We start from the raw sequence: 12,954 nt of genomic DNA, 5'->3' as shown, positions 1-12,954 counted from the left end.
GGTCTTATTTGGTAGAGAGTTCATATTTCCCATGATTACTGACAGTACCGAAGACTTATAACGCCGCTAGCCGCTTAGCTAGCTCCGGCTCTGCATCCACGATAGGGCCCCCCTCATCACGCCGGCACGAAAATTCTTCAGGACGAGGAGTTGATTCCTCAATAAAAGCATAGGAGAGAAAGTCATCTAAAGTGTAGTTGTCAAACGGGACGAAAAACACTGAAGATAAAAGCAGATACTTACCTATGATATTCTATGTTCTATTCTTTAAAAAATAGAATGTAATTTATTGTCGACGTCAACCGCATAACGGAATTAAAACGTACCAGCCTGATGGTACAACAACAAAAATACCACTATTTTTAAAATAATACATTCATGGTAATCCTTCAGAAAGTAATACTACGTTTTGTCTTCATTCCGCAAAAGTAAACATTGTGACTTGTTTTCCTTATACAACAGTTGCACTGAAAATGGGTACTGCTACTCATATCGTAATTACTTATTTGGGAATTTTTGTTGTTGCCAAATTTGATCACACTTCTGTTAGTTAGGCAGGTCTCTAAGCACAACCTCGTAAATAAGTTTGGCTACCAGCTCGGCAGCCTAGACGGTAGGGCGCCCGCTCCGAGACTGGGAGGTCGCCGGTTCAAGCCTCGGCCGAGTCATACCTAAGACTTACAACATTGGTACTCATTGCCTCCCTGCTTGGCGCTCGGCATTAAGGGGTGGAATTGGGGTTTTGCTCACTTAATGACTCCCAACACAGCAGTTTGATCTAAAATGGCGGCGCCCTGTTTGGCTGCGGCTGCATCGGCTCGCTACAGTTTAACTGTACGGGTCAGGTGTGTCGGCATTTCATTCTGTGTGCATGTTTACAAAGAATGACAATTAAAGTCAATTCTATTCCATTCTCAAGTGCTCATTACGCGTTTACCCTGGAGTCTCAAATCTTATTGCATACAATGTTTTTCTACGTCGTCATCACTGACAAAAAACCCAATTCAACTTTCAGGACAAGTAACAGAAGAAGAGGACGCGGAGGAGGCGGACTACAGCCCCCCCACAGCCAAGCCGCTTTGCGTGAACGGGACAGAGGCCGGCTCTCTGAACAGCAAGACCAAAACGGAACGGCGCTCCTCGTCCTCGTCCAACCCCTCGCGAAAAGGCCTCTCCGCCGCCGGCAAGATCCGCAAGCTCTCCACCTGCAAGCAGCAATGACCGCAACAACTCCCCCCTTTTTTTTTTATCTCCGCTCTCCGTCGGCAGCAGCCCACCCGGTGAGTGCGTTTGTAGAAGGAGCGTGGGCGTCTGAATTGAAGTCGAGGGAAGCGCGGACAAAGGCGTCGAGGCGCAGATTGTTAGGAAAAGCGGCGTTGAGGCGAGCTGTTGTTGATATTCAGCTAGCGCCGCGGTGACTCATCACTAAAGTGCGTGAAAACACAGCGGAGCTTTCCGTCATTGCTACCGAATGCGGCGGCATCCTTTAGAGCACGGGTGTCAAACAGGCGGCCCGCGGGGCGAATCAGGCCCGCTAAGGGATTGAATCCGGCCCGCGAGACAACTCTCAGAGAAGCGCAAGAGAAAAACAAGCGGCAGGTTGAAATATGTCAACTTGATGTTGCAAAAACCAGGTGACTCGAACAAAGACACTGTACATGTATTTATTTTTTTCTCTCTCTTTCTCTCTCTCTCTCTCTCTCTCTCTTTCACTCTCTGTGTCTCTTTTTCTCTTCCTTTTTTGCTCTTTGTTTCTTTCTCTCTGTCTTTTTAACTTATTTTGCTCTAACTTCCTTTTTTCTTTTCTCTCTTTTCTCTTTCTCTCTTCCTACCCTTTGCGCTTTCTCTTCTTTTTTCTCTCCTTCTGTCTTTCTATTTCTCTTTGGATTTCTTTCTTCCTCTCCCTTTTTCCCCTCTCTCACAACTTTTTATCTCTTTTGTTTCTCACGTTCTCTGCCTCTCTCTCTTTCTTTCTTTGTCCTGCCCTCTCTCATTTTCCCTCCTTCTTTCTCTTATTTCATTATCTCTCTTTTTCTTTCTCTTTGATCTACTAGTCCGGCCCCCGACAGAATGTTTGTTCTATCGTATGAGTTTGACACCCCTGCTTTAAAGGTTGGCACGAGGAGCTATTTGCCTCGCTACTTGCAGGGTTTGTGCAGGTGCTTGTAATCCTTAAATGCAGTGTCTAAAACTCCTGACAAAAAGTTTGCGGACACCAGGGCAGCCATTATTGCAAAGTACTGAGGATTGATAATCAGAATGTAAAACAGAACAACACTTAAAATTAAGTTTATTATAAATCTACCTATAACATTTGTTGCATGGATATGACATCACTTTTTTTACATCTGCCATCAGTGTGTACCTGTATTGACTCTTCTTCATTCATGCAATGTTTGCGTTGCGTCGTCTGCTACAATCCATGTGAACTCCTCTTTCCATGATGCTTCTAATGTACGTTTACGTTTTGTAGCGTCATCCATTTTGTTAGCTTCTTTTGAATCTTTCTTCTGGGGCTGAGGTTTTGGCTTGATTCCTAACCCCTTCTCCATTTTTCTTGTGTTCTCTGTGCGTCTACTTTGGAAAATGATATGCAAATGCACGACCTGATAACGCTCAGGGAAAGTTATTCAACGCAGGCTTTTGATTGGCTGCCGAGTATGCAAATTGCCAAACGAACTGAAATTCCGAAATTTCCAAACCGAATGAAGATTTCGAAATCGGAATAAAGCAAACCTTTGATTTGAATTTTTTTTTTTTTTTTAAATTTTATTTTATTCTATTTACCGTATTTTCCGCACTATATGGCGCACCATGTTATAAGGCGCACCTTCAATGAATGATATATTTTAAAACTTATGCCATACATAAGACGCACCCCATTATAAGGCGCTATAAGTGCATGCTGGTTTAAGATCAGGTAATTGTGCAATTTTGTAATTGTAATCCTGTGCAGTCCTTCGAGACATTTTTGGGATTAAGGGCTATTTACGGTAAATAAATGTGACGACTTGACTACAGTAGAGAATGTAGTTACTTTATGCAACCTCTAGATGTTGCCACGCTCAAGGGAATGTCAACAAAATATTCAAAAAGGTCAAACTTTATTAACAAACAAGCTTTCCACAACTCCATTCACTCCCAAAATAAATAAACAGCCGTTTTATTATTTTCTCTGAGGTAAAGCATTTTCGTGACACATCTTTAACATCTTTGAACAACATCGACATAACATTTTATTTTTTGTCCATTTAGTCAACACGCAAAGAAAAAAACGTCTGATACTGTTATTTTAAATGAAACGTTAGTGCAATCGCAATAAAGTGACACTCGTAATGTGCAAAAACAACGAGTGCAAAGCAATAACATAATAACTGTAAAATGTAAAACGTAAACACACAAAAGAAAAACAAAGATCACTCTATAAGCTCCTCATCGACGAATCCCTCGAATTCTTCTTCTGCTGTGTTCGAATTGACCATATCTCAGTGAATGGGCCATCCGACACGTCCGGTGTTTTTGTGCCAGCGCTGTTGCCTTCATACGTATAGTTATCGTACTGACACTTCTGCTTGCCGCTCTTTGTTGAACAACCCACTGTTCAAGTGTCTCCTCTAACTCTGGCCATCTTGCTTTATTGCCACGGAAACTTTGTTGAGTTTTCCTTACTTGGCGGAGCTTATCTTCATCCTTTCTCCACTTCCGTACCATCGATTCATTTAAGTTTAACTCTCTCGCTGCCGCTCTATTGCCGTGTTGTGCTGCGTGACTGATCGCTTTGAGTTTAAACTCGGCGTTATACATTGTCTCTTAACAGGAGCCATTTTCTTATACAAATGCACGTATGAAAGAGAATCTCGCTCTCTCTCTCTCGCTCTCTCTCTCTCTCAAACGTGACATTCTGAATAATTCTGCGTTTGTTTAAGGTAAATTGTGCTTTACATCTTCACCAGTCATAACCCTGGATTCAGACAAATACTGTATTTGTTGAATATGAATTAAGCAGTTTAATGGGGTAGCCATTTTGCCACTTAGTAAACAAATACAACACGAGCCCCGGCAACTACCAATCGTTTAATATTTCCCAGTATGCACAGCGCGAAAAATGGAGTCGGCGGCTGTTTCTCGTAGTTGCGAGACCTTGCGAATTTAATATTGAGCCATATATAAGGCGCACTGTGTTATAAGGCGCATGGTCAGCTTTTGAAAAAAAATAAGACTTTTAGGTGCGCCTTATAGTGCGGAAAATACGGTATTTTATTTTTCTTGAAAAAGATTTGTAAGTTGCGCGTCCGACGTAAAAGCTACACACCCGGGCGTCCGGGCAGACATCATTTCAGACACTGTTAAATGCTTGAATTTTTCCGTTGTGTTTTCAAGATTGAAAAGCGCTTGAATTTTTAGGCGAAGCCCTCGTAAATGCTTGAAATCGTTGCCCTGTTTCTCAACAAGTCCGCTTTAAAATGACATGCTATGCTATCTGCCAGCTTCGCTTTGAAACAGGGTGTATCAGTGTGACACCGTTTGTAATCTGTAATGGTATATGTGCCCTATATATACTGGATTGAACCTTTTATCATTTTGGTGTTGCTTCGCATGTACCAAGAGTAGGCTGTAACCATCAGACTCTTAGGCCCCACATATTTTATATTTTATCCCTGAGCCATATGTACTCATGAAAAGAGCAGTGTATGGCTCACGAAGCCATAGTTTCCCGACCCCTGAGGTAGCATTTCTTTGTAATTTATAATAGGAAGAATTTCCTGCAACTGAAAATTTCAGCTGCATATAACGCATTTTTACCCAACACCTATATGGAGAGAGACTTGTCTCTAAAACAAATATATTAGTGAATGACTCAAGATCTAAAAATTTATGTCTTGATTAATGGATAGATTAAATTTGCCTATGTAATTTGCAAATATATTTTGGGCTCTGCAAAATACATAATAGTCAAATGATGCAATCCCCATGGCGTCATCTGTTATGGGGTTTATTCGAGCACCTCTAAATTCAACCCAATTGGTCCCTGGGATGCATGTTAGAGACCCCTGTCCTAGACTGTCCACCCACCAAGGTCTCACAGAATTCTATGGGAAATACTGCTCATTATGATTAAGTACTCATAGAAAATGCAGTTTTCTTTGAAAATTGAATTGAAAATTGCATCGAAATAGCAATACTGGTCTAAAAAAAAATCGAAATTAGGTGGGGGGGGTTTTTTGTGTGTGTTTTTTTTTTTTTAATCGTGCAGCACTACCTTATACTTTGGGGTTCATTTAAATATGTACGCATCACAGAAACGCCACGATCATTCTAAAACAAAATAGCCGACATAGCTCACCTATAACGTCTCTTAGGAGTCAGCAGATTATAGGATTCCTCACGAATATGGAGTTGTTAAATCCAGGATCGTCCACTGAATTTAACGCTGTAAAATATTTACTCCAAAACACACGATAACACCAACAGATGAGAAGAAAAATCTGCCTCAAAGCATTCTGCATCAATGGCCGTTCCTTGTTGTAATCAGTTAGTTTCGCTACATAATTTCCGTTTACGTTTAAATTATTTTAAAAAAACATTTGAAATCAATTGTTTTCTTTAATTGGGTTTTGTTTTTTTTTAATCCGGAAAAAATTGAATGTTTAGGATACGAATTTAAACCAGCTGAAATATTGACCAGTAGGAGTTCCTCCCCTTATTTTGTCGTGCTACTGTGTCAAAGTACCTCCTGGAAGCAGTAGCATAATTATTCTAGCACACAATAGGTAAAAATTCAATGCCGAGAGGATGGGAAAACTCATTGAATCAAGATAGAAAAGAATATAACTTTATTGTCATTGTTACAAAATGGGTTGAACATATTGTGACAACTAAATTGGACATGGCACTCAAGTTCACATTTAACAGTGAGGATAAAAGAAAACAAAGAAGATAAAGGAACAAAGAAGATAAAGGTTATAATTTACACAATATTTACACAAGAAATGTGGGCATGTAGGATGTTACATACAGTTTGGGGATGGTATTGGTGCAATATGCAAAAATAGGCGACATTGTGCAAAGTGAGCATAGGCATGAATACAATTTGTATGAGTAAGTGTGTTTGCAAGAGTTTCAGTTTTTTGTGCGGTGTGTGTTCAGGGTGGTAATGGCTCTGGGGAAGAAACTGTCTCTTAATCCTGACCTGCAACAGATGCACTATTTTGGGTCAGTGAATGCCCAAATTTGGGATGACGGCGTGCACACCACTCATGGCTTGAACATGAACACAATGCTGCTTTTGTTTGCTCATTAGAATCTCGACTCACATTTTTCATTTAATCTCAAATTAAATCCTTCAAACAGAATAATGGAGTGTTCCTGCAATTGTGAACTTGTCTTGATATATTTCTAATGTGTTTTTTGTCTTTTTTTTTTTCCTCCTGTTAGGCGGAGCTGTCCCCCATTCTCTTTGCTTGTCAGACAAAACTGCTAAAGTTTTGATGGACCTCCAGGAGGGTCTTCAATAGGTGGAACATTTCCTTGACACATCCGGAAGGCTTCTGTCCATTTCCATGGGAATCTGAGATGGTTTGCTTTTTTTCTAAAACATAGGAAAATGACCATAGTGAGGTTTTGTTGCATAACACAGCTCTGGTTTTTTTTTTCTTGCAAAGAATGCTCCAAGTGACATTTTAAATGAGGAATTAAGTTGTCACAAATATCAAATCAAACATACTGGCTAAAAAAACAACATTTTGCACATTGACTGCTGGCTTTCCTTGCTCACGTGTGAGGGCATTCCCTTTTCATTACAGTTTATATCTCAAATTTTCGCCTTGCCATCTAAATATTTTGAAATGATGCATCTGCTTGTCATTTGGAGCCTTTATTTGCAGAGTGTACAAAATGGGCTTTGGTTAAACTCCCACCAGGCGGCATTCCTTGAGTGGCCAACCCAAAATGTATTTTGAATAGGGACGACGAGCCATGTTCTGCCCATTTTGAGGCAAGGAGGTTTTCGCGCCCTGATGCTGTGTCAGTGCAGTCTTTCAAACCGAGTAGGCAAAAGGTTTTTCACCAGTGTGACTTGTATCTGAGTCCATTTTTGACCATAAACTGAGCAGTGTTGGTTTTTTTGGTTCTCCCCACCAAGAGGGAAGCCAAGGAAGCGAAATCTGAGTTACAACTCTTGATGTAAGTTTACTTTTCTGTATTGGATCCTCCAACAGCCAGTCAGTTTAGAAACTTCTTCTTCCGTCTCTCTGGGGTCGAGTCGCAGGGGCAGCACCCTTAAAAGGGAAGCCCGGACCTCCCTATCCCCAGCCACTTCATCCAGCTGAGGTTTTCCCAGGCCAGCCTATAGACATAGTCTCTCCAGCGTGTCCTCGGTCGCCCCCGGGGCCTCCTGCTGGTGGGACATGCCCGGAACACTTCCCGAGGGAGGTGTCCAGGAGGCATCCTTATCAGATACCCGAGCCACCTCAACTGGCTCCTCTCGATGCAGAGGAGCAGTGGTTCTACACAGGATGACTGAGCTTCTCACTTTATCTCTAAGGGAGTGCTCAGCCACCCTGCGGAGAAAACTAATGTAATTACCGTGTAGCGGGGGATGGAAACATGTAATGTTTAACTGATGCTTTCCGTATCCCAGATTGAAACCTTAGAATAACAAAACGGTACAAGACCTGCTTATGATTTCAATGTAAATCATAAATCAATATTAAGTAAAAATGACAATTTACCATTGGTTTGACGTGAGATGGTTGAATGCGGGTTGATGCAGAGACGAGGGATTATGGAATATGGAGGGATTATTATTAGGAAACTCATTTCAGCCACTATCCGGGATGGTGTTCTTTCGGTCATAACCCAAAGTTCATGACCATAGGTGAGGGTAGGATCGAGATTGACCGGTAAATCGAGAGCTTTGCCTTTCTGTTCAGCTCCCTCTTCACCACCACGGACCGGTACAGGGTCCGAATGACAGCAGACGCCGCACCGACCCGTCTGTCCATCTCCCGTTCCATCCTACCCTCACTCGTGAACAAGACCCCAAGATACTTGAACTCCTCCACTTGGAGCAAGATCTCATCCCCAACCCGGCTGAGTACCATGGTCTCGGATTTAGAGTTGCTGATTCTTCTAATCCAAGGAAAATACTGTTTTGTTTTTTTACTTCTCTCAAATTCAATTGCTGTGAAAATAAGCTCAGTCTTAGAAATTGTATTTTTTTTTGGGAGGGGTGCCAAGACAAATAACTAATGTGATCAAAATACAATCAATACTAATAATTCATAAAATGAATCATCTAATTTACAAGTTCTATAACAGTACACCTAAAGCATAATTTTCTTTCATTCTTAAAAAAAAAAGCTGATACTGATCCAACACTAAACCTCATCTCTGTACAGTAGAGGGTGGAGGATAAATACATGTATGATTGATTGATTATTGCTCCAGCGAAGGTTGGGGGGTCCCGTCCCTGTGCGTTGAGCCGACCAGATGAACCAGGTTTTTCCAATGCTGGCGGTCTTGTGCCAGCTGTTCTGCATCCTCTACAGCAACTCCGTGTTGTTGGAGGTCGCCCTCAACGACGTCGAGCCATCGAGTGCGGGGTTTCCCTCGTGGTCGTCTCCAGCCTGCGGCCTTTGGGTCAAACTGGAGAATGGCTCGTGTCGGATGGTCTGGTGGTAGACGAAGGACATGGCCAAAACAGCGGGTGCGGCGTTGTGCGACCAAGGAAGATGCTCGGGGCTGGCACGTGCGGGCTCTTTATTGAAGACTCGTTGGGGCCACCTGATGTTCTCGATGGTTCTGAGAGCCCTGCTATCAAAACCGTCGATTCTTGTGGCCAGGGTGTCGTTCAGGGGCCATGTTTCTGAGCCATAAAGCAGGATAGAGAGTACGGCGAGGTTGTAAATGCGGAGCTTCGTCTTGCGTGCGATGGTCTGGTGCCGCCAGAGTGGTTTCCAGAGAGACTGCAGAGCAGATGCTGCCAGGGCTCTTCTGCGGAGAATCTCTGGTTTTAGGTCCCCATTGTGTGTCACCATGGACCCCAGATACACAAAGCTCTTGACAGGCTCTACGATGTCGCTACCAATTTGGATGGGAGGTGGATCTGGTCCATCACCGACATACATGAACTTGGTTTTCGTCCAACTCACTTGGAGGCCAAGCCGCGCTGCCTCTTCGCTGTAAATGCCCAGAGCGTCTTTCAGCTGGCTGTAGGAAGTGCTGAGCATGATGGTGTCGTCAGCATACTCCAGGTCAGTCAGGTGGTAGTTGCCGAAAGACACTCCTGGGATGCGCTCACTAACCCTGAACATCAGATGGTCGATGATGCAATTAAAAAGGTCGGGAGCAGCCACGCAGCCTTGACGAACGCCGCTGGAGATAGTAAACCAGTCGGAATCAATGCCGTTGATACGGACACAGCTCTCTGCGTTGCTGTAGAGTAGCTTGAACAGGGCTATGATCTTGGGTGGTGCTCCGAGAGCTTGGAGGATGTTCCACAGTGAAGAGTGGCAGACGGTGTCAAAGGCGGCCTTCAGATCAATGAATCCGATATATAGATGGCGATCTTTACGGAATTCACGGGTCTTCTCTATTAGCAAACGGACGGCAGAGATGTGGTCCGTTGTGGAGCGGTTGGGCATAAAGCCAGCCTGCTGGGGACGGCGGCAGCTTCTGATTGCTGGAAGGGCACGGCTGAGCAAGATCCTGGTAAAGACCTTGCCCGGGATGTATGACATGATATTAATATATCAATTTTGATTGGTGCCATTTTATTTTTTTTTTGTTAATTTTATATAGTTTCAAACTTTTCCATACACTATCTTTTATCAAAAATTTAAGAAAGACTAAACACAAATTAAAACTATTTAAGAAAACAAAAATAATAGTCATTAAAATAATAAATGCGTAATATGTAAAAGAAATACTAATTTAAAAAGTTTTTAATCTAAAATATAAGAAAAAATAAACACAAATTAAAACTATTAAAGAAGACAAAAAATAATGGTCATTGAAATAATAAATTCGTAATATATAAAAGAAATACTAATTTAAAAAAGTATAATTAATAATCGACATAAAATACAAAAACACAAGTATTAATGAATCCAGTCAGGAATTCATCGCAAACTGAATGACTGTTATTTCTCCGATGCACTGAAATGACGTTTGGTGGGATTGTGACCATTGCATAACTCGACAATTTCATTTGTCTTTTTCCAGGACTTGTGGGTTATTCATTCAGACATGGTTTCATTATCTCAAACCGTCACTATATTTGATGACAATTGGGAGTCGTTCATTTCGGGGCAACAATGTCACTCGAAATAGCAAACCAACTAAAGGACATGATTTTTTTTTTTTTGTTCCTCCCTCCCCCAGAGCTGTCAAAGTTACCCGATAACTAGGTTAAAAGAATAATCAAGTGAACATGAGGGATTTAACCCAAATTCCCATGGAACATCTCCAACTACAGGACAGGACTGACGCTCACCTGCTGGGCCCCGAGAAAGACAACAAAAAATCTTTGCAAGCATTCTCTACCGACGATGATTTTGGTCCTGCACGCCATCCATCCTTTTTTTCACTCGGTGCTGTTTCCCCGTTTACTCACGTTTGATCTTTACCGCTTTGTAGCAGATCTCCCTCCTAAATTGTGGGACAAAGGCCACCGTGAGAACGTGGACTGACGTCAGCTGCCTCTTAACCCCTTATCGTTCCCGGAGAATTCCCCTTAAATTCAAATCCAAGTTGTACCCAAAGTAAACTGAATGTTTGGAGAATATGGAAGGTTTTGGTCTCTCTTAAAAGGTAACCCACTCTCAAACTGAAATGATCACTGCAAGCGCTACTAACTGGGTTAAAACAAGCAAGGTTTTAGTCTCGACTGAATATTTATGCAATCAAATGCCTGCAGATGAGTGTAGCATGAGCCTTTACCCGTAAAACAAGAGTTTGAAGCCTTACCTAGTACCTTGTCCAATTCACAGTCTGAAAAACTAAACATTGTATTTTACACACATTTCTACGGGTAGGTCTCGCTGTTAGCAAAAGTGACAATTTGGAAAACACCTGTTCACATCCCTAAAAACTGCCTTCGTGTCTTCTACTTTGGCCAATTTTTAGACATTGTGAAAGGATTGTAAATGTTTGACCTTCTAGAAGTCAATCACTGATTGTGCACACTTGTTAGAGGTAACTGCGGAGTAAAAATTCCGGGTAGCATTTTGGCATGTTTATTTCTGGCTCTCATTTCAATACAGCTCGTAAAATTTCGTTGGAAATTTCATTGACTAACCAATGCATCAATCTTATTTTGAATCGGTCCCCATTGGCTAAGATTTTTTTAAGCCGAATTGGTCATGTTATTTTTCCAATTCATTAGCTTATTGGTTGTCACAGGCTAAGGACTGTGGGGGAAGAAACGCCTAGCTATTGACCAAAAGTGGTGTCGATCAAAATGTCAGGCTAACGGCTATACTGAAAGTCATATGACGAGTCTTTTTATTTCTAAATGGGAGTTGGAGCTAAAGTCATGTCATGTTTATTTGTGACACCCTTAATCACAGAGTCTCAAAGAACTGCACAGATCAAAGACTATTGCAAACCACAGACTATTATACCACCATGCCATGATCTAAAACCTACATGATGGCAAATAATACACAAATATTGTCAACATAAAATATAGGTTATTCATATGCTACAGAGTAGAAGTGTGTTTTAAGCAAGATCGATGAAGAATAAATGGATTACAACAAGTATTGTCAACCCATGTAGGAATGCTTTTAGGCGGATTTTTTTTATCATCAGTCGGCATTATTATGTACTTTGCAGTAAATATTTTACGCATTTGGATTCACTGGACTCTCGTAATTATAACCACACCATAATTGCGGGGAATCGTGGAACTTTTGGGTGAGTTACGCCGGTTTTATAGTTTTCGGGTATCTTGTTACAGACTGATGGTGATGTTTCTGTGATGAGCCTATTTTTAAATCTTGAATTCTGAGAGTTTCCATATTGTAGTGACTGGTGGCATCGTGAAGACACGTCTGTTTATCAATAGTCTGAAGGCCTGCCGGCGGGCTGTCGGAACATTGAGGGGTTAAGGGTGCAGTGCGTTATTCCTTGAAGTGAAGCTTGGGGCTTGAAATATTCAAGAGCAAAGTCAAGGCTGTTTTCAAAATGGAGGGAGAGATATTTTGGAGTGTTGGTCAATGAATTAGTGAGATGCTTTTTCTCTTGGTGACTGATGAAATTCTCTGACCTGCATGCTGTACAGAGACAATAGAAGGGATGGACAGAGACGTCTTGTGGGGGAGTTCTGCTTTTAGTTGTTTGTTTTTTTTTTCCCCCTCGATGAATATTTTTTAATTATTTATATAAAAACATCCCCAAAAAGTCCCGTTTGATTCCTTTTGTGTGAGAGGAGTTTCGGTGTAAATGGCGAATGCGTTGCGTGATTGTATGCAGGGTTTGTACAGGTGCTTGAAAATGCTTGAATTTGAAATCTTTTCAAGGTCGGAAAAATGCTTGACATTCGGGTGAAAGGTTTGAAAATGTTGCAGTTGCCGTATTTCTTGGCAGTCAGATGAATTATATATGAAATGATCTGCATTTCAAGTCAATGACTTCCTAAAGCGCTTTACAATGTGCTCCACATTTCCCAATAGCGGCCTTGCAGCCATGTAAGGCGCTAACCTGCTTATTGGGGTTATTATTATTATTAGGGGTTCAGTGTCTTACCCAAGGACACTTCGACATGTAACGCGGACGAGCCGGGATTCGAACTGGGATCCCTTGATCCCAAGACGAGCGCTCTACCTCCTGAGCCACCGCCGCCTCCTGAGCCACCGCCGCCCCAAGTAGTCTCTTTCATATTTTTTTGCAGGTATCTTGTAAAAACACAGAAATATAAATTAAAATATTCTCGGTTCTACAAAAAAAAAA

At 41.8% G+C, this 12,954-nt stretch overlaps 1 protein-coding gene across 1 annotated transcript in view; it reads left to right on the top strand.

Annotated features, from left to right (window-relative positions):
- The window catches only part of stk11 (serine/threonine kinase 11), a 28,751-nt gene extending 20,329 nt beyond the window's left edge, over positions 1-8,422 (top strand). The window contains exons 10-11 of the mRNA XM_088352529.1: positions 1,016-1,280; positions 6,436-8,422. Coding sequence (XP_088208655.1) covers positions 1,016-1,221 — 206 coding nt within the window. The 3' untranslated portion in view covers positions 1,222-1,280; positions 6,436-8,422. The remainder of the gene's footprint in view (positions 1-1,015; positions 1,281-6,435) is intronic.
- Positions 8,423-12,954: the final 4,532 nt, after the last annotated feature.

Source organism: Urocampus carinirostris, chromosome 1, assembly GCF_059441175.1.
Source record: "Urocampus carinirostris isolate Australia breed hairy pipefish chromosome 1, RoL_Ucar_1.0, whole genome shotgun sequence".
Classification (NCBI taxonomy): domain Eukaryota; kingdom Metazoa; phylum Chordata; class Actinopteri; order Syngnathiformes; family Syngnathidae; genus Urocampus; species Urocampus carinirostris.
The sequence above is the reverse complement of the archived record's forward strand: the minus strand, read 5'-3'. Positions and strand labels throughout refer to the sequence as shown.